At 33.4% G+C, this 20,789-nt stretch overlaps 1 protein-coding gene and 2 long non-coding RNA genes across 10 annotated transcripts in view; 1 reads left to right on the top strand and 2 right to left on the bottom strand.

Moving 5' to 3' along the window:
• The window catches only part of LOC143079639 (piezo-type mechanosensitive ion channel component 2-like), a 120,009-nt gene that overhangs the window by 51,600 nt on the left and 47,620 nt on the right, over positions 1-20,789 (bottom strand). For all 8 annotated transcript variants that reach the window (XM_076255092.1, XM_076255088.1, XM_076255087.1 and 5 more), the window contains 2 exons: positions 1,210-1,383; positions 463-696 (listed from right to left, as the gene is read on the bottom strand). In XM_076255092.1, the coding sequence (XP_076111207.1) occupies positions 463-696; positions 1,210-1,383 (408 nt within the window). The remainder of the gene's footprint in view (positions 1-462; positions 697-1,209; positions 1,384-20,789) is intronic.
• On the top strand, positions 2,879-19,871 carry LOC143079643 (uncharacterized). Its single transcript, XR_012979453.1, has 3 exons — positions 2,879-2,971; positions 14,682-14,783; positions 17,834-19,871. It is a non-coding gene; the product is annotated as an uncharacterized LOC143079643 (long non-coding RNA).
• LOC143079642 (uncharacterized) lies at positions 15,204-15,881 on the bottom strand. The gene is made up of 2 exons (XR_012979452.1): positions 15,697-15,881; positions 15,204-15,576 (listed from the first exon to the last, which is right to left on the bottom strand). It is a non-coding gene; the product is annotated as an uncharacterized LOC143079642 (long non-coding RNA).

The following is a 20,789-nucleotide window of genomic DNA, read 5'->3' as shown; positions in this document are numbered from 1 at the left end:
ACTTTAACCAGACGGACGAACGGAGGCACAGACCAGAAAACATAATGCCCCTCTACTATCGTAGGTGGGGCATAATAAAATCAAATTAAGCACATTTGTTTCTTTAATATATCACATAAAAGTAACAGGAACTTGAGCCCAACCAAAGCACTTGGTCTGCTGATTGTCAGTTTGTCTGTTTACTTTTGACCATGGTGTTTTTGTTGGCCTGTTTGTCTGTTTACTTTTGGACATGGTGTTTTGTTGGCCTGTTTGTCTGTTTACTTTAGGCCTTGGTGTTGTTTGCCTTTCTTCTAGAATCAGCCTCCCTGCCTTTTGATGAGTCTTTTTTTCTCAATTATAGAAAGATAAAAGAACAGATTTTTCTCCGAATAATTATTTACTTATCTATAAGCTATTGGTTATAAAATGGTTCCTACTGCAACCCACTTTAGTGTACTTTATTTACTTATTTCAACTTACGCTAAGATAATAAGACAGGTTACTGGTCTTTGCAAATCCTACCCACAATGCTTGATTGATTGTTCCATTAGTATCTGATGTGACACCATTCGAGGCAGAAAAACCTGTTCCACCACTTATACTGTTATATCCTGATGAATTGGCCGATAATGGGGAACCAGTTGAGTTTACAACACTGGATGAATTAACTGTAGGAACAAAAGGTATGATGGTTGGTTCCATACTGAAATTTGCCTGTTAAAAAAACATTCAATTAAGTCATAAAATATGCTAAGTCTTCATATTAAACAGTATCATTATAATTTATTATTATGTTCAATCAAATATTGACACCAGATACCATTCATATCATTTTCTTGCAACTGGTCAATCAAATTTTATTTCTTTTAAAAACTTTTAAAAGTAACTCAATTTTTAAACCTTACTTCTCCGCATTTTTTGCACTAAATCACAAAGTTCATGAATTCTTTTTCTCCTGGTAGTCTTTGAAGAAAATCTGCTAGTCCTCATTATTATTTCTATTGCAAAATACCAAAAAACTTTTGGTGGTCTGGAGCTTTGGTGTGTTAGTTCATATCCATGCATAACAGATCAGAGTTACATTCATAAATTTCACTTCAATATACTATCGACAGAATTTAATTGATTTATGGTAAATATATGTATGACTGAAATATCTGGCCTTTTGTAATTCAGAAATCTTGTTTGAAAGTCAACAAACTCTTAAAATTGTAACTGGTAACTTACAGTGCAATTTGTGATCCAGTAATCTTTCTCTACAAGATTCAGCTGGTAGATGGTTTTTGCAAGCAATACTATGGCAGTCCAGAACTGACAGATGACTGCCATACATGGCCATGCTCCTGTGATTGGAAGGAATATCGCCAGGAAAAATACATATACAGCACTCACAGCAGTCACCTGTAAAATAGACAATACACGTGTTTAGAATAAAAATTGTTACATCGTAGGAATATAGAATAACATTATACTTAACTTTGAAAGCAATACAAAATGGTTAAACAGTGTGATTGCATGCCCAGAGTATTATAAAATCTGATTTTGAAAAAAGTCAAGAATCATAGAAAGAAAGCAGGACAATATCAAAGGGGTTTCAATTTTTGTAGTTGAAGCCAAACTGATTACACCACTGTAATAAAATACTTCGCTCAGCACAGCCTGATACGACTGCAGAGATCAACTCTGAACAGTTGGGAAATTTTGACACAATATTCAATATAATTAAGAAGATGTGGTATGATTGCCAATGAGACAACTCTCCACAAGAGACCAAATGACACAGAAATTAATAACTATAGGTCACTGTACGGCCTTCAACAATGATCAAAGCCCATACCACATAGTCAGCTATAAAAGACCCTGAAATGACAATGTAAAACAAATGAAACAAGAAAACTAACGGCCTAATTAATGTACAAAAAATAAACAAAAAACAAAATGTAACACATAAATAGACGACCAGCTTGATTCTGGTGGAATTTGGATTGTTAATAATTTTTGACATACCGGTAATATAGGTTTCTGACACAATTAAATGTAATCAAGGTCTTTTAAAATCTATTGCAAAATACTGTTTAATTGAAGGTTTCTTCTTGAAACTTTAGAAAAAATAAAAATAAAAATATGAACCCCTTAAACCCACCCCCCTTTTTGAAGTAATAATCCCCAAACTCAATCCCAGCCTTCCCTTTGTTGTATAGCCCCTTGTAGTACAATAATAGAGAGGTCCATTCACTTAAACATAAGTTATTGTCTGGAAACTTGACAAATGCTTGTTTTTGGTCCCTACTTCCTGCATGTTTGAGGTAATTACCCCAAACTCAATCCTACCCATTCCTTTTTGATATGGAACATTGTGGTACAATGTCAGAGATATCCATACACTTACACATGAGTTCTTTTCCGGAAACTACAAAATGCTTTTTTTTTTTTTGTCCCTTTTTCCTAATTTGTTGGTACCATAACCCCAATATCATCTTAAAATTCCTTTTATGGTATTGAACCTTCATGTAAAATTTTATGGAGATACATTCACTTATACTAAAGTTATTGTCAGGAAACCTAATGCATCTTTGGACTTCAACGATGACGCCGACCACATCATAGAATTAAAGAAGTAGCAAACTATTAACATATATTTGTTCATATAACTGCATATATGGTATATAACAGTACTATAAGTACACTTTGTTTCATCACAACTAATTTTTTGCCCTATTTTAACAATCATTTTGAAGATTCCTTTATAAAATTAAATGCTTAGACCAATACAGGAAGTTCTCGTACTACATATTTTATTTTAGTAAATGGGATGAAACAGACTATATTTTTTGAAAAAAGCTACCTCAACAAGGAAAATCATAACTCTAAAAATAGTGTTTGTGTAAAAAAGCATAAAAGGCCTTCTAAACGACAAGCAGGATTTTGGTAAATTTAATAAAAAGAAAAGTATGGACTAAATATGATGTAGTTATAATATCTGAATAAGGTAATTATGTTGTAGTAATAGTCTTTACTTGTAACAAACTGCTCTGCAATTTTTTTTTAAAGTTGTTTCATGGTAAAATCATTTGGGAAGTATGAATGATTTGAAAGAAATGAAGTCATTACATATAAAATTATTATCTTTATTCTTCACAATACCCTCTCTTGTCATGAAATAAGATATTCTATTGCAGAATTGAAATTAAGTATAAATGAATGCTAGAATTTCAACAAGATTTTTTACATTATTAACCAGATGCTCCGCAGGGCGCAGCTTTATACGACCGCAGAGGTTGAACCCTGAACGGTTGGGGCAAGTATGGACACAACATTCAAGCTGGATTCAGCTCTAAACTTGGATTGTGATTAAATAGTTGACACAGCATAGGTTTCGGACACAGAATGAATGTGGTCTAATGAACTTAAAATATTTTTTTTGCCTTTGAGCAATTCACTATGCTGTTGAATATTAATCCTCTCAAAAAAATGTTTGAAGAAATTTTCTTTTTATTTATGAAATCTGAAATGAGAAAAATTTAACCCCCCCCCCCCATTTTTTTTTCACATCCCCCTTTCCCCTTTTCCAAAATTGATCTCAATTCAAATTTCTAATGGAGTTTGCAACAATAACTACTCATTTAAATACATCATAAAATATTAAAATGTAACAAAAGGTGCTTGTTATCACTGAATGGTAAAGATTGTTCTAATTTATCAGTCGGTAGTAAAAGTGAATATACATTGTATATTGTATAAAACAATGATTTAAGTTGATTCAACTACTATTCTGGACAAAGAAAGATAACTCCAATCAATTGAAAATTTCTTGCTATTGCACAATATTGTGCAATTAGATATTTCTTGCTATTGCACAATACTGTGCAATTGAAAATATTTGCTATTGCACAATACTGTGCAATTGAAAATATTTGCTATTGCACAATATTGTGCAATTGAAGATTTCTTGCTATTGCGCAATACTGTGCAATTGAAAATTTCTTGCTATTGCACAATACTGTGCAATTGAAGATTTCTTGCTATTGCTGAATACTGTGCAATTGAAAATTTCTTGCTATTGCACAACACTTAATATAATAATTTTGGATCCTGATTTGAACCAACTTGAAAACTGGGCCCATAATCAAAAATCTAAGTACATGTTAAGATTCAGCATATCAAAAAAGCCCAAGAATTCCATTTTTGTTAAAATCAAACTTAGTTTAATTTTGGACCCTTTGGACTTTAATGTAGACAAATTTGATAACGGGACTAAAAATTAAGAATCTACATACACAGTTATTTTGGCATATCAAAGAACACCAATTATTCAATTTTTGATGAAATCAAACAAAGTTTAATTTTGGACCCCGATTTGGATCAACTTGAAAACTGGGCCAATAATCAAAAGTCTAAGGACATTTTTAGATTCAGCATATCAAAGAACCCCAAGGATTCAATTTTTGTTAAAATCAAACTAAGTTTAATTTTGGACCCTTTGGACCTTAATGTAGACCAATTTGAAAACGGGACCAAAAATTAAGAATCTACATACACAGTTAGATTCGGCATATCAAAGAACCCCAATTATTCAATTTTCGAGGAAATCAAACAAAGTTCAATTTTGGACCCTTTGGGCCTCTTATTCCTAAACTGTTGGGACCAAAACTCCCAAAATCAAACCCAACCTTCCTTTAGTGGTCATAAACCTTGTGTTTAAATTTCATAGATTTCTATTTACTTATACTAAAGTTATGGTGCGAAAACCAAGAATAATGCTTACTTGGGCCCTTTTTGGCCCCTAATTCCTAAACTGTTCAGACCTCAACTCCCAAAATCAATCCCAACCTTCCTTTTGTGGTCATAAACCTTGTGTTTAAATTTCATTGATTTCTATTTACTGATACTAAAGTTATTGTGTGAAAACCAAATATAATGCTTATTTGGGCCCTTTTTTGGCCCCTAATTCCTAAACTGTTTGAACTGAAACTCCCAAAATCAATCCCAACCTTCCTTTTGTGGTCATAAACCTTGTGTCAAAATTTCATAGATTTCTATTTACTTAAACTAAAGTTATAGTGCGAAAACCAAGAAAATGCTTATTTGGGCCCTTTTTGGCCCCTAATTCCTAAAATGTTGGGACCAAAACTCCCAAAATCAATCCCAACCTTCCTTTTGTGGTCATAAACCTTGTGTTAAAATTTCATAGATTTCTATTCACTTTTACTTAAGTTAGAGTGCGAAAACTAAAAGTATTCGGACGATGACGACGCAAGACAACGCCGACGCCGACGTGATAGCAATATACGACGAAAAATTAAAATTTTTGCGGTCGTATAAAAACACAACTATTGACAAACAATAACTATACGAATCAGATATGTTGCTCATTCATTCAAAGGTCCAATGAGCACACAAAAATATATGTATAAGTTTATTCTACTTCAAGGTAAATAATAGTTTGTTAAATGACTATTAGATAAAGATAAAGATATTTTATTGCCTAATCAAAGGGCTCATAACAAGCATGTAATCACATAAAGTAACCAGATGCTCCGCAGGGTGCAGCTTTATACGACCGCAGAGGTCAAACCCTGAACAGTTGGGGCAAGTATGGACACAACATTTAAGCTTGATACAGCTCTGAATTTGGATTGTGATTAAATAGTTGACACAACATAGGTTTCTGACACAGAATGAATGTGGTCTAAGAACTTAAACTTAAAAACTTAAAAATTTTAAATTCGACATTTACCTATTTTGGTCCAATAACTAAAATCGAAATACATGGTTAGATTCAGCATATCATAGAACCCCAAGAATTCAATTTTTGATGAAATCAAATAATGTTCAATTTTAGACCCTTTAGACCTCAATGTTGACCAATTTGATAACCAGGCCCAAATATTAAAAATCTAAATACATGGTTAGATTCAGCATATTGAAGAACCCCATATATTCAATTTTTGTTGAAATCAAACCAAGTTTCATTTTTGACCCTTTGGACCTTAATGTAGAGACGCAACGTTAGATATTGATACTACCACGAAAAATAGCGTTAAGTAAATATTTGACGGGAAATTTTTTATAGAAATGCTGAAATAAATATTTCAAATTACACATGAAAATAAAGATTGATTCTTAAATTTTCACATTATGATAGAGAAAGAATAAAAATATAATATCCATAGGCTTAGGAAGACATAGAATATCCGAAAAACGTTTACTTAGCGTTGTCCCATGTAACAAACTCGAAACATAAAACTCGAACAATTCGCGAAATGTTCACGCAACTCCTCGAAATTTTGCATGAACATTCTATGACGTGATATATTTCAGTATTGGTTAACATGGCTCTCTCTATTTAAAATTTGCATACATATTTTCAAAAGAATATGATGTACGGAAATGTCCCATCGGAAATTTAATTTGGAAACTTGAAACATTTCAGTTCAAAAATAAAATTTTGACAGATAATTCATTAAATTGTAAGCACGATAGTTTAGTACTAAGTGTTAGCTCCCAAAATTCGAATTAAAAAATAAATTGAGCTACATATTCAATTCAAAACAATAGATTTGCAATGTCTTGCGGAAATGTCCGAGTTAAACTTCCATGCCATCACAAAACTTTTACGGCCAAAAAAGCAGAGATTTGATTTCGTGCAGATTATTTTTCGGCTTTGATAACTATACCAATAAAAAGTACTTTTAAAGTTGAAGTTGGTACACCAAATAGCATTAAGATTACAGGGTTATCTATAAAAAATACGGATTAATGAAAATGTCTTGCAAGTTTGTCCGTTATCATAATTTGACGTCGCTACAAGCGTAAAATGTTAGGGACGGCATGAACTGCATTCGTGTTCCTTCCTCCACTAAACATAAATGTCCTGCTTTCAACAAAACAAAATGATGCACACATTAGAAAAAAACACATCTATAAGACGATCAAAAAGTAAGAACACAGTCACTTCAGTATCATAAGTATAAGCTATTGTAGGTCACTGCTTGAATAAAATCATACTCGGGTTGAATATATAATGCAGCAATATTCCTCCAAAAACACATAATTACTAGCATTAAAATTGAATATCCTATGTTAATTATAAAATCATATTGGATTGGATTCTCACGGCATTTATTCTTGTGTGCTATACTTTGCATTTACCCAAAAAGGAAAGCAGGAAGAATTAGATATAGCGCGTTTCCAATTTAACGTCATTTTTCTGTTACACTAAATGGTAGCAATATCTGACGTTGCGTCAGACCAATTTGAAAACGGGACAATACTGTGCAATTGAATATTTCTTGCTATTGCACAAAACTGTGAAATTGAAAATTTCTTGCTATTGTGCAATATTGTGCAATTAGATATTTCTTGCTATTGTGCAATACTGTGCAATTGAATATTTCTTGCTATTGCACAATACTGTGCAATTGATGATTTCTTGGTATTGCGCAATACTGTGCAATTGAAAATTTCTTGCTATTGCACAATACTGCGCAATTGAAGATTTCTTGCTATTGCGGAATACTGTGCAATTGAAAATTTCTTGCTATTGCACAATACTTAATATAATAATTTTGGACCCTGATTTGGACCAACTTGAAAACTGGGCCCATAATCAATAAAGGGCTGCGCTTTAGCGCATGATACGCCCGTTGCTCTTTTAACTTGTCTTTTATGCTTTAAATGTATTGTCCCAAAATTGGAAAATCCCCCCTTTTTTAAGCATAAAAATTCATAACACGGAAATGTAAAATCTGAAATTTATAAAAGTTGAAAGGGAGCTTACATCAATAGATATAAACAATTCACCAAAGTTTCATGGACATTGGTGAAAGCCTTTTTGAGTTATTGTCCGAAGTGTTAAAAATCCCCCTTTTTTTATGAATAAAGCACCATAAATCCAAAACTTAAAATCTGAAATTAATAAAAATTGAAAGGGAGCTTACATCAATAGATATAAACAATTCACCAAAGTTTCATGGACATTGGTGAAAGCCTTTTTGAGTTATTGTCCGAAGTGTTAAAAATCCCCCTTTTTTTATGAATAAAGCCCCATAAATCCAAAACTTAAAATCTGAAATTAATAAAAATTGAAAGGGAGCTTATATCAATAGATATAAACAATTCACCAAAGTTTCATGGACATTAGTGAAAGCCTTTTTGAGTTATTGTCAGAAGTGTTAAAAATCCCCGTTTTTTTATGAATAAAGCCCCATAAATCCAAAACTTAAAATCTGAAATTAATAAAAATTGAAAGGGAGCTTACATCAATAGATATAAACAATTCACCAAAGTTTCATGGACATTGGTGAAAGCCTTTTTTGAGTTATTGTCCGAAGTGTTAAAAATCCCCCTTTTTTTATGAATAAAGCCCCATAAATCCAAAACTTAAAATCTGAAATTAAAAAAAAAACGAAAGGGAGCTTACATCAATAGATATAAACAATTCACCAAAGTTTCATGGACATTGGTGAAAGCCTTTTTGAGTTATTGTCCGAAGTGTTGAAAATCCCCCCTTTTTTATGAATAAAGCCCCATAAATCCAAAACTTAAAATCTGAAATTAAAAAAAAACGAAAGGGAGCTTACATCAATAGATATAAACAATTCACCAAAGTTTCATGGACATTGGTGAAAGCCTTTTTGAGTTATTGTCTGAAGTGTTGAAAATCCCCCCTTTTTTATGAATAAAGCCCCATAAATCCAAAACTTAAAATCTGAAATTAAAAAAAACGAAAGGGAGCTTACGTCAATAGATATAAACAATTCACCAAAGTTTCTTGGAAATTGGTGAAAGTGTTTTTGTGTTATTGTCCCAAGTATGGACGACGGACAGACAGACGGACGGACGGACGGACGGACGGACAGACGGACGGACGGACGGACAGACGGACGGACAACGGTATACCATAATACGTCCCGTCCCGGGCGTATAAAAATCTAAGTACATATTTAGATTCACCATATCAAAGAACCCCAAGAATTCAATTTTTGTTAAAATCAAGCTAAGTTTAATTTTGGATCCTTTGGACCTTAATGTAGAACAATTTGAAAACAGGACCAAAAATTAAGAATCTAAATACACGGTTAGATTTGGCATATCAAGGAACCCTAATAATTTATTTTTGGATGAAATCAAACAAAGTCTAATTTTGGACCCTTTTGGCCCCTAATTCTTTGGGACCAAAACTCCCAAAATCAATCCAAACCTTCCTTTAGTGGTCATAAACCTTGTGTAAAAAATTCATAGATTTCTATTAACTTATAATAAAGTTATTGTGCAAAAACCAAGAAAATGCTCATTTGGGACCTGTTTTTGGCCCCTAATTCCTATACTGTTGGGACTAAAAACTCCCAAAATCAATCCCAACCTTCCTTTTGTGGTCATAGACCTTATGTTAAAATTTCATAGATTTCTGTTTACTTATACGGTACTAAAGTTATTGTGCGAAAACCAAGAAAAATGCTTACTTGGGCCCTTTTTGGCCCCTAATTCCTAAACTGATGAGACCAAAACACCCAAAATCAATCCCAACCTTCCTTTTATGGTGATAAACCTTGTGTTTAAATTTCATAGATTTATATTTACTTTTACTTAAGTTAGAGTGCGAAAACCAAATGTCTTCGGACGACGACGAGGACGCCAACGTGATACCAATATAATATGACCAAAAAATTTTCAATTTTTGCTGTCGTATAAAAATAAAAAGCCTTTCTCTTCCACATACAACTATCGTTCTGATTAAGGATGATTGATTTAACAGTACAACATGTAAATGAAAAATAAAATACAGATAAACTTATATTACATATAAGTACCTAACCAAATAAGCAGATTACTATCGGATATTTGGGATAAATATGGGCATTTTGTAAAGAGTTCATCCAGAAAGGTTTTTCTTTCCTTATTATAAAGGGTACATTTAAATAAAAAATGTTCTTTGTCTTCAACCGAGTTCATTGAACAAAACTGACATGTTCTCTCTGATCTTGGCAGTGTAATATTTTTTCCATGTTCATCAATTTTTCGTTCGTAACGGCCTCTTTCTATGCGGAGACAATGATTGCTTTTTCTTAAATCTAGTTAGTATAACTCTCTTATCTCTGTTCTTTATATTGAAGTAATCTTCAAAAGTGAAATTATGTTTAAATTCAAAGTAGTTGCTCAATTTACTGTGATCATCTTTTTTAATTTAAGTCTTTTTGATGGTTCCAATATGTTAAACAAGAGTGCACACACTGAAATGTCTCGCCTTCTTTACTAATCATTGATATTATGTTGATACTCCTAAATATAAAGCTTTATTACGACTGTCACATAAACTTAACATGAACCATGAAAATGAGGTTAAGGTCAGTTGAACCATATGCCAGGCAGACATGTACAGCTAACAATGCTTCCATACAACAAATATAGTTGACCTATTGCTTATAGTTTAAGAAAATAGACCAAAACACAAAAACTGAACACTGAGCAATGAACCGTGAAAACCAGGTCAAGGTCAAATAAAACCTGCATGACTGACATATAGATCATAAAATATTTCCATACACCAAAATATAGTAAACCTATTGCATAAAGTATGAGAAAAACAGACCAAAACACAAAAACTTAACTATAACCACTGAACCATGAAAATGAGGTCAAGGTCAGATGACACCTGCCAGTTGGACATGTACACCTTACAGTCCTTCCATACACCGAATATACTAGACCTATTGCTTATAGTATCTGAGATATGGACTTGACCACCAAAACTTAACCTTGTTCACTGATCCATGAAATGAGGTCGAGGTCAAGTGAAAACTGTCTGACGGGCATGAGGACCTTGCAAGGTACGCACATACTAAATATAGTTATCCTATTATTTACAGTAAGAGAGAATTTAACATTACAAAAAATCTGAACTTTTTTTTCAAGTGGTCACTGAACCATGAAAATGAGGTCAAGGACAGTGGACATGTGACTGACGGAAACTTCGTAACATGAGGCATCTATATACAAAATATGAAGCATCCACGTCTTCCACCTTCTAAAATATATAGCTTTCAAGAAGTGAGCTAACACTGCCGCCGCCGCCGGATCACTATCCCTATGTCGAGCTTTCTGCAACAAAAGTTGCAGGCTCGACAAAAATCAGTTTTGATACATCTTCTAAGTAAAATTTTGAATTTATTTTTACTGAGTTTTTTCAAAGTGCTTAATTTAAACCAAGTTTTTCACTAAAAACCTTATGTTTGCATACCACGATTGATTAGCCACAGCTTTATCAGAGGAGCTTTCAATATAAGCATCACTTAAGAGATCAGTGGGCGAGTTTTCAAGGCAGTGCCAATACATAAACATTTGAATTACTATGTTAATATATAAAGGAAATCTACCTAGCTCTGATATAACTCCAATATTTGTGCAATTTTTGGAGACACCAAGAACATACTTGCAAAATTTAAGATTTAATTTATCAGGTTCCCAATCTTTGAAGATTTCAAAAAGATGCATGGCTCTTCTTTTTGGAGTCAAATTTAACATACCCCATATTTCACAACCATATAAAGCTATTGGTTTGATGGTGTGATCAAATATATGAAGTAAAGTCTTAATAGATTGAGAACATGACTTAATGTTTTTGTAAAATTTAAAAGAAGCCTTTAGTCCTTTATCATATAGGTTTTTTCTAGCTGCATTAATTTTTCCAGTATTAGTAAGAACTAATCCTAAGTATTTATAGAATTTCACACACTCTATTCTGTTTGCACCTATATTAAATTCATCTGACAGTAGTCTCCCATTTTTATTAATGATTATAATTGTGTTTTCTTTGTGTTTATTTCAAGACACCAGTCATTACAATAATTATATTGGTATAAAATATTAAGTTGGGTTTGTAACCCCTTTTTTTTATCTGAAAATGACACCAGGTCATCCGCATAGAGAAGGCAAGGTACACATTTATTATTTAATTGTAAACAGTCACAGTTGTCCTTTAAAGCTTTGGGCAAATCGTTTATGAAAAATTTAAACAGGTTAGGACTTAAAACATCCCCTTGACGGACTCCAACTTTTGAGCTAAAACAAGAATGTGTCCAAAGTACATAGATGCCCCACTCGCACTATCATTTTTCATGTTCAATGGACTGTGAAATTGGGTAAACAAGAATGTGTCCTCAGTACACGAATGCCCCACTTGCACTTTCATTTTCCATGTTCAGTGGACCGTGACATTGGGATAAAAACTCTAATTTGGCATTAAAATTAGAAAGATCATATCATAGGGAACATGTGTACTAAGTTTGAAGTTGATTGGACTTCAACTTCATCAAAAACTACCTTGACCAAAAACTTTAACCTGAAGCGGGACAGACGGACGGACGAACGGACGGACGAACGAACGCACAGACGAACGGAGCCACAGACCAGAAAACATAATGCCCCTCTACTATCGTAGGTGGGGCATAAAAATCAGTTAATTTATTATCTATAAGCTAAGATACAACAATCAAAAATCAAACATTTATAATGCGGTATAAAATATATTTTCATCTATCAGCCCTTAATTTTCCAGGTTTAATTACCATTTAAAAGCTTAATAAACTGCTTCATCGAGCACAGCTAGATACGACTGCAGAGGTCCCACCCGAACTGCTAGTTATGGCCAAAATGGACACAATATTCAAGCTTGATAAAGGTCTGACTTTGGATTGTAATTAAATATTTGACACATTTTAAGTTTCTGGCTCAATATAAATGTAGTTTTGTTTAGATGGCATAATGACTTTTTCTTACTTGATTTAAATTAAAACAAGAACCAATCAAAGTGCCAACTTATGAATGGTGTACAGATATTCTGCAAATAGAAATTCTAAATGTCACTGATTTAAGGATTCAAAGGTTGATATAGGATAAAACTAGACAAAGTGATGCCTCGCACTCCATTTGGAAGTAACTTCTTTATAACAAAGTCAATGTAGGACTTTCTTTGAGATATCATTGTGTCTGGGAGACACAATTGATGACCCCCCCCCAGATTAAAAGTGTTATTCCTAGCCTTCAAACTATAGGAGGAGTTATCTATAACTATAACATTTAACCGCTTATACCCCAAAAATGACTAAGCTCATTTATCTCAGAAAAGAGCAAATATTAATAAACTATAGGCTCTTAAGAGCCTGTGTCGCTCACCTCGGTCTATGTGCATATTAAACAAAGGACACAGATGGATTCATGACAAAATTTTGTTTTGGTGATGGTGATGTGTTTGTAGATCTTACTTTACTGAACATTCTTGCTTCTTACAATTATCTCAATTTATAATGAACTTGGCCCATTAGTTACAGAGGAAAATATTTTGTTAAAATTTACAAAAATTTACAAAATTATCAAAAATTGACTATAAAGGGCAATAACTCCTTACGGGGTCAACTGACCTTTTTGGTCATGTTGACTTGTTTGTGGATCTTACTTTGCTGAACATTATTGCTGTTTACAGTTTATCTCTATCTATAATAATTTTCAAGATAATAACCAAAAACAGCAAAATTTCCTTAAAAATTTCCAATGCAGGGGCAGCAACCCAACAACCAGTTGTCGGATTCATCTGAAAATTTCAGGGCAGATAGAATTTGACTTGCAAAACAATTTAACCCCTGTCTGAATTGCTCTTAATGCTTTGGTTTCAGAGTTATAAGCCAAAATCTACATTTTACCCCTATGTTCTATTTTTAGCCTTGGCGGCCATCTTGGTTGGTTGGCAGGGTCACCGCACACATTTTTAACTAGAAACCTCAATGATAATTATGGCCAAGTATGGTTAAATTTGGATCAGTAGTTTTAGAGTAGAAGAATTTTGTAAAAGATTAGAAAAAATTACGAAAAATTGGTAAAAAAATGACTATAAAGGGCAACTCCTTAAGGGGTCAACTGACCATTTTAGTCATATTACCTTATTTGTAGATCTTACTTTGCTGAACATTACTGCTGTTTACAGTGTATCTCTATCTATAATAATATTCAAGATAAAAGCCAAAAAACGGTATAATTTCCTTAAAATTGCCAATTCAGGGGCAGCAACCCAACAACCGGTTGTCCGATTCGTCTGAAAATTTCAGGGCAGATAGATCTTTACTTGATAAACATTTTAACCCCTATTTTTAGCTATGGTGGTCATCTTGGTTGATTGGCCGGGTCATCCCACACATTTTTCAAACTAGATACCCAATGATGATTGTGGCCAAGTTTGGTTTAATTTGGCCCAGTAGTTGCAGTGGAGAAGATTTTTGTAAAAGCTAACAACCGCCGACGCGGACGACGCCTGACGCAAAGTGATGAGAAAAGCTCACTTGCACACCTTCAATATATGTATAAACAGCCAGTGAAAAGTGAAAACTCCCTAGTATTCAAACTGTAGGAGTTATGAGTTCTGTGGAATAACTATATACTCATAATGGAACGCACGGAAGAACAAACAGAAGGACACTAGAGACTGTATAGTACAAGAAATGATCTCTGTCATTTTAAATCTAGATGCTATTTTACATTAATCATTCATACCAACAAATTCTATTCTTCAAAATGATTTTTTTTTTTTTTTTTTTGTATTGTTTCAACAAGATTTAAATTCTGCATTTAATAATACATTGTATATCTTCTCAACTATCACAACCAGATGTTCAATCAGACGTCAAATTTGAAACTGACTATATTTTCAGGAAACGTTACAGTGTGACAGTACCCAAAGTGAAAGCAAACCAATGGTTTTTTTTTAAAAGACAGAGAGGAATTTAATGATACAGTAATAACATCTGAATAAGGTAATAAAGCCATAGTCATTACACATTAACAAACTACTGTGCACAACCATAAAAAGTATGACCTAGTTTCAAATTGGTAAAAATATTTGGGTAGTTTGAATGAAATAAATGAATGAAATTATTACTAAAGGTACTAATATCTATGATCTTGTTGACATGTTAATGAAATCTGAGAACGAAATACAGCTTGCAGCAAAATATCATTTTGAGTAAAGCTTTTGTTCATACTTAGATATTTAAAATTATTAGATCTCTAAGGTTTCAACTCCCTCATAGATGAATTGGGCTTTTTTTCAGGTACTTTTGGTCATAAAGCTCTTCAAATGTTTCAGTTCTTGTTTATTCTTGGCTTTCAAATATTCTGCTTTGAGTGTTCTTGATGGAGGTCAATCCATAAAAGTGCTTTTATACACAACACAATTTAAGATTTATGTTTTATTATTAAAATATCAAAACATACTAAATCTACACATAATATTAAAATAAACTGTAACATAACAGTACATATCTTTCTACATTGGATGACTAATAATATAATACATTATTGGCTTTCTTGGGGCTACTCATTCACTTAAAAGAATTTGAAATAAATATTTCAAACTATTCAAAATATGAGAAAATAAATTTAAAACTTATCAAAATATGAGAAAAATAAAAATAAACAATTAGTAAAAAATGTTCCTGGGGCGATCCCCAGGAATGAACCTATTTGTTCCTCGGCAGGAATGAACCTATTTCCTGGGGTGATCCCTAGGAATGAACCTAGTTCCTGGGGCGATCCCCAGGAATGAACCTATTTTCCTCGACAGGAATGAACCTGAGGCGATCGCCAGGAATGAACCTATTTTCCTCGACAGGAATGAACCTATTTTCCTCGACAGGAATGAACCTGAGGCGATCCCCAGGAATGAACCTATTTGTTCCTCGACAGGAATGAACCTAATTCCTGGGGCGATCCCCAGGAATGAACCTAATTGCTCCTGGGCGATCCCAGCGTAGTAAAAATACTACTTAAAATACAATTTGTTCCTCGACAGGAATTAACCTATCTGATGTATTATTGAATTGGGGGAGTATGATTCCCCTGGAATTAAAAAGCGATGGAGGTCAATCCATAAAAGTGCTTAGGTAGCATTAATATAATAAAGTGTTGTTTTCATTTTTTATAGCACTGGGTCAATACCTCTACTGGTGGATTATTTGTCCCAGAGGGTATCATCAGTTCAGTAGAGACAAGATTTATTACAAACTTCCTAAAATTGTCCGTTTACAAATTTTAAAATTTACAAAAAACTGACGTTTCAACTCCATAAGGCCAAGTTGACCAGAGATGAATTTGACTATTTTATGGCACTTTTGGTCATATATGATATTCCCGGTCTTGTATTTCCTATCATGATTTTCTTGATAGAGGATTGCTGCTCACAAGGAAGCTATTAAACCAAGAGTTCCAAATGGTGAAGTTGAAATCATCCCTTCGTAAATTTTATGGATGCCATCACGAGTTGGTTGACTGTTATGGAATGTTCATTTCACAGATGATATTGGATATGTTCCTTATGACCTAATTACAATACTCTTCTCTTTTCACGAATGTGAACTACCAAATTAGACTATTTTCCAGATTTGTAATAACATAAGCAACACGAAGGGTGCCACATGTGGAGCAGGATCTGCTTACCCTTCCCTTGTACCTGAGATCACCCCAGTTGCTTAGTCTTTAGTTTTCTATGTTGTATCTTCTGTACTATTTTTTGTCTGTTTGTTTTTAATTTTAGCCATGGAGTTGTCAGTTTATTTTGAATCTATGAATTGACTGTCCCTCCGGTATCTTTCATCCTTCTTTTTCAAATGTTTTGGTTTTTTTACATTTTTGGCCTTCAAATATTCTGCCTTGAGTTTTCCTGATGAAGGTAAATCCAGAAAAGTACTTCAGTCATATTAAGGAATTTGTTCTCTTAATGATTTTTCATAGCTGAATCATTGCCCCACTCGCACTATTATTTTCTATGTTCAGTGGACCGTGAAATTGGGGTCAAAACTCTTATTTGGCATTTAAATTAGAAACATCACACCATAAGGAACATGTGTACTAAGTTTCAAGTTGATTGGACTTCAACTTCATCAAAAACTAACTTGACCAAAAACTTTAACCTGAAGCGGGACAAACGGACCGAACAGACAGACGGACGAAAGGACGTACAGACCAGAAAACATAATGCCCCTCTACTATCGAAGGTGGGGCATAAAAATAACAATAATTTTATAAGACTTTTACAAATGGCTTATAATGATACATGTATAAGACTTATAAAAAGAAAAATGGCGGTCAAAGAGCAGATTTTTTTTAAGGCATTCAAATGGATAAAACCAGAGGATTTTGAAAATCTGACAAAAATTCTAAAACATTACAAGTGAATATTCTTAAATTAATAGCGTGTTGTTTTCATTTTTTAATAGGCAGACCAGATCATCTGACATATTTTTTTAAAACTAGATACCCTTAGAATGAATGTAGATCAGAGAAGAGGATTTTTGTAAAGTAAACAAACCATGGACACCAAGTGATGGGAGTCGTCATTCCATACACAAATTATTTTTTAAATTTTTTTTGTATATATATTTACAGGGATGAACAGAATCATTTCAAATAAAGCTTATTTATTTTATTTACAGGAATATGATAAAAATAAGATTTTTTGTCAATCTTTAATCACTAACGTTAACCTTGTGTCAAACATTTAAAACCCTATGTTTGTATTGCCTTCAAAGATGGTACAGAATGGTGTGTCAATAATTCCAGAGCACAGATGATGCTGGCAATAATTTTCAAGTTATCCCAACACTTTATCCCTACTTTCATGTAGAATACCAGTTTTAATTAAATAAACCCTCATCTAATTATTTAAAAAATACAAATACTGAAGGGAAGTTTTGCATCTGCTGAGAAACTCACAATTTACACATCATTGTATAAGAATACAGTACTTATTATAGACATTTTTTTACTAAACTGAATTCTATATTAAGCTATATGTTCAACTTCTTAGGTTAATGGCATGTTCATCAGAATTAAACCCTGACAGTATAGAACAAACTACAGCGGTATGCCATCTTTGTGAAATAGATCCCAAACTCAAGTGGAAATGTAAGGAATGCAATCTATTGATGTGCCAAAGATGTAAGGACAAAGTTCATCCTAAATTTCCATCTGCTTGTGATCATCATGTTGTAGACATAAGGGACATTGGGAAAGATGGAGATAATCATGTAGCTGAACTTATTTTCACAAATCTGAAATGTAAATTGCATACAAATCTAAACTGCTGTCTTTTTTGTAATACCTGCCACGAAATTGTTTGTCCCACTTGCATTACCAAAAGCCATAAATTGCATGATTTGATAGAGGTTAAAGAAGGTTATGATAAAATTGTGGACAGACTGAAAAATGTTGGTAAAAGAATTGACCAACAGTTTGACAATTCAAGCATTAATGATGAAAAACTAAATGTAGTCAAGTTTGTAGGGCAAATAAACAATGCCAGGGCAACCGATGAAATTAAAAGTCAAGAAAAAGAATTGCTAAAAGCTGTTGAAACATATAAAAAGAAGCTTTTGACCGACCTAAGGCAGACATCCAAAGGACTGTTTCTATCTTTAGAAAAAGAAAGCCAAGAAAATAAAAGAACAAGACAAACACTAATGGAACAAAAGAAAAAGGTCAACGAGGTAATTCAGTCTGAAGATATACGAGAAGTTTTTGCTGCATCCAAAGTTTTGGAAAATATAACAATACCTAAAGTTACAGTAAAAAATAAACTTGTCTGTCTTCCAACAGTCATCAGCGGACAAATTGAAAACATTTCTACCGTTTTTGGATCAATTCAAGGAAGTCAAATGGAACCAAACCTGAAGCACATGGCAAAACAACTGTTCCAAATGAATTCTGATCCTCTAGATGTACTAAAAAACTACAAAATGATGCTTCTTCCTGATGGTACCTTGCTGATATCTGACCAACAAACAATACTGAACCTTGATATAATCAAAGACCCTGCATCTATTTTATCCAAAATAAGAACCTTTAGCAACGGCATGGCAGTAAATTCTTCTGGCGATATTCTGCTGTCTACTGGTTCTTCAACACTAAAACTTTTATGCAAAAATACAAAACAAATTTTACCAACAGGCTTTGACATTTCTCAAATGAGAATTACAGCTGTCCATGTATCATACAATAACGACATTCTGTTAGCAGGTTGCATAGATCAAGCAACTAAACTTGTAGTTATGAATCCAACAGCAGAGGTAAAGAAAGAATACCAGTTTGACAAAAATAAGAAACCGCTGTTTACAGAAGTGATCAGTATTACAAGCAATCATAGAAATACCATTGGCATAGTAGATATAACTTGTGAAGGTGGTATTGGACGAGTACTTAGAATGGGTCCAGATTACACCGATATCACTGTTTACACAGGGCAACCTGCATTTACAGATCAAGGGCTGGAATTTAAACCATACAATATAGTCAGTACTGCCTTAGACAACTTTGTAGTATTAGATAAACAGAACAAGTCATTGCATTTACTTAACAATGAGGGTCAGGCAATCATAGCCTTTTCTACTGACAACTTAATCACTGAAAATCCTGATGCTTTATGTATCAGTGGCACCAGTCACTTGTATATTGCATGTCATGCTACTGAAGACTACCGTATAACCTCAGTATACTCTGTGGATATCTCTGGTTGGTACTGTCATAAGAAACTTTGAACCTGGTTGTTTGTGTGGAAGAATTTGAAGAAAGACTTTATCAATCTTTAAGCACTCAATTGATTATTTTTGTGTAATTGTTTTCCTTCAAAGATATGGAATAGATTTTCAGAAAATAAGCAAATTACCACTTTTAAGTCTATAGTTTAATCAAACTAATGTTTAATCGAGCAACTTAATCCCTTGATGGAAAAAAATGCTTCCAGTTAAATAGTTTTCCCTGACATATGCAATCATTATCAAATGGTATTCCATTTAGATAAAAGACAAAGTATTGTCTGAAATGTCTGAGCTTCTTTATTTATCAATAAACAAGAATGTGTCCTCAGTACACGAATGCCCCACTCGCACTATCATTTTCCATGTTCAGTGGACCGTGAAATTGGGGTAAAAACTCTAATTTGGCATTAAAATTAGAAAGATCATATCATAGGGAACATGTGTACTAAGTTTGAAGTCGATTGGACTTCAACTTCATCAAAAACTACCTTGACCAAAAACTTTAACCTGGAGCGGGACAGACGGACGAACGGACAGACGGACGGACGGATGAACGGACGAACGGACGCACAGACCAGAAAACATAATGCCCCTCTACTATCGTAGGTGGGGCATAAAAATAAATGGGGAATGTGTCCCATGGACACAGATGATGCCCCAGCTGTTATATCATATAATGTTATGGAGGGACATAACTGAAGAAGGTAGAAATGACGCTATCCAAATTTGTACTTCATCTGAGTTTTGTGTTAATTAGTATTGTGTATAAGTTTCATAACATTTGGTTGAGGCTAACTTAAGTTAGAGAATTGAAACGAAAATTTCAATGTTTTAATGTTTATAAAGGGCATAACTCAAGAACCCAAATCAGGAGTCTCTGACCTTTGTTAGTCTTGTATGATTTTTAACTTTAGTTTCTTGTGTATAATTCAGAGTTTAGTATGACGTCCATTATCACTGAAATAGTATATATATTTGTTTAGGGGCCAGCTGAATGATGCTTCCGGGTGTGGGAGTTTTTCACTGCATTGAAGACCCATTGGTGGACTTTGTATGTTGTCTGCTCTATGGTCGGTTTGTTGTCTCTTTGACACATTCCCCATTTCCTTTTTCAATTTTACAGTGAGGCCACCAAAATTCTATCTTGATCTATATTATGTGGTTTTAAGTAAAAACAGACAGACAAGGGACAAAACTTAATCCCTTATCCGCTACGGCGCGTGCATAAAA

Source organism: Mytilus galloprovincialis, chromosome 6, assembly GCF_965363235.1.
Source record: "Mytilus galloprovincialis chromosome 6, xbMytGall1.hap1.1, whole genome shotgun sequence".
NCBI lineage: Eukaryota > Metazoa > Mollusca > Bivalvia > Mytilida > Mytilidae > Mytilus > Mytilus galloprovincialis.
Note: the sequence above shows the minus strand (reverse complement) of the source record. Positions and strands in the feature narration are given on the sequence as shown.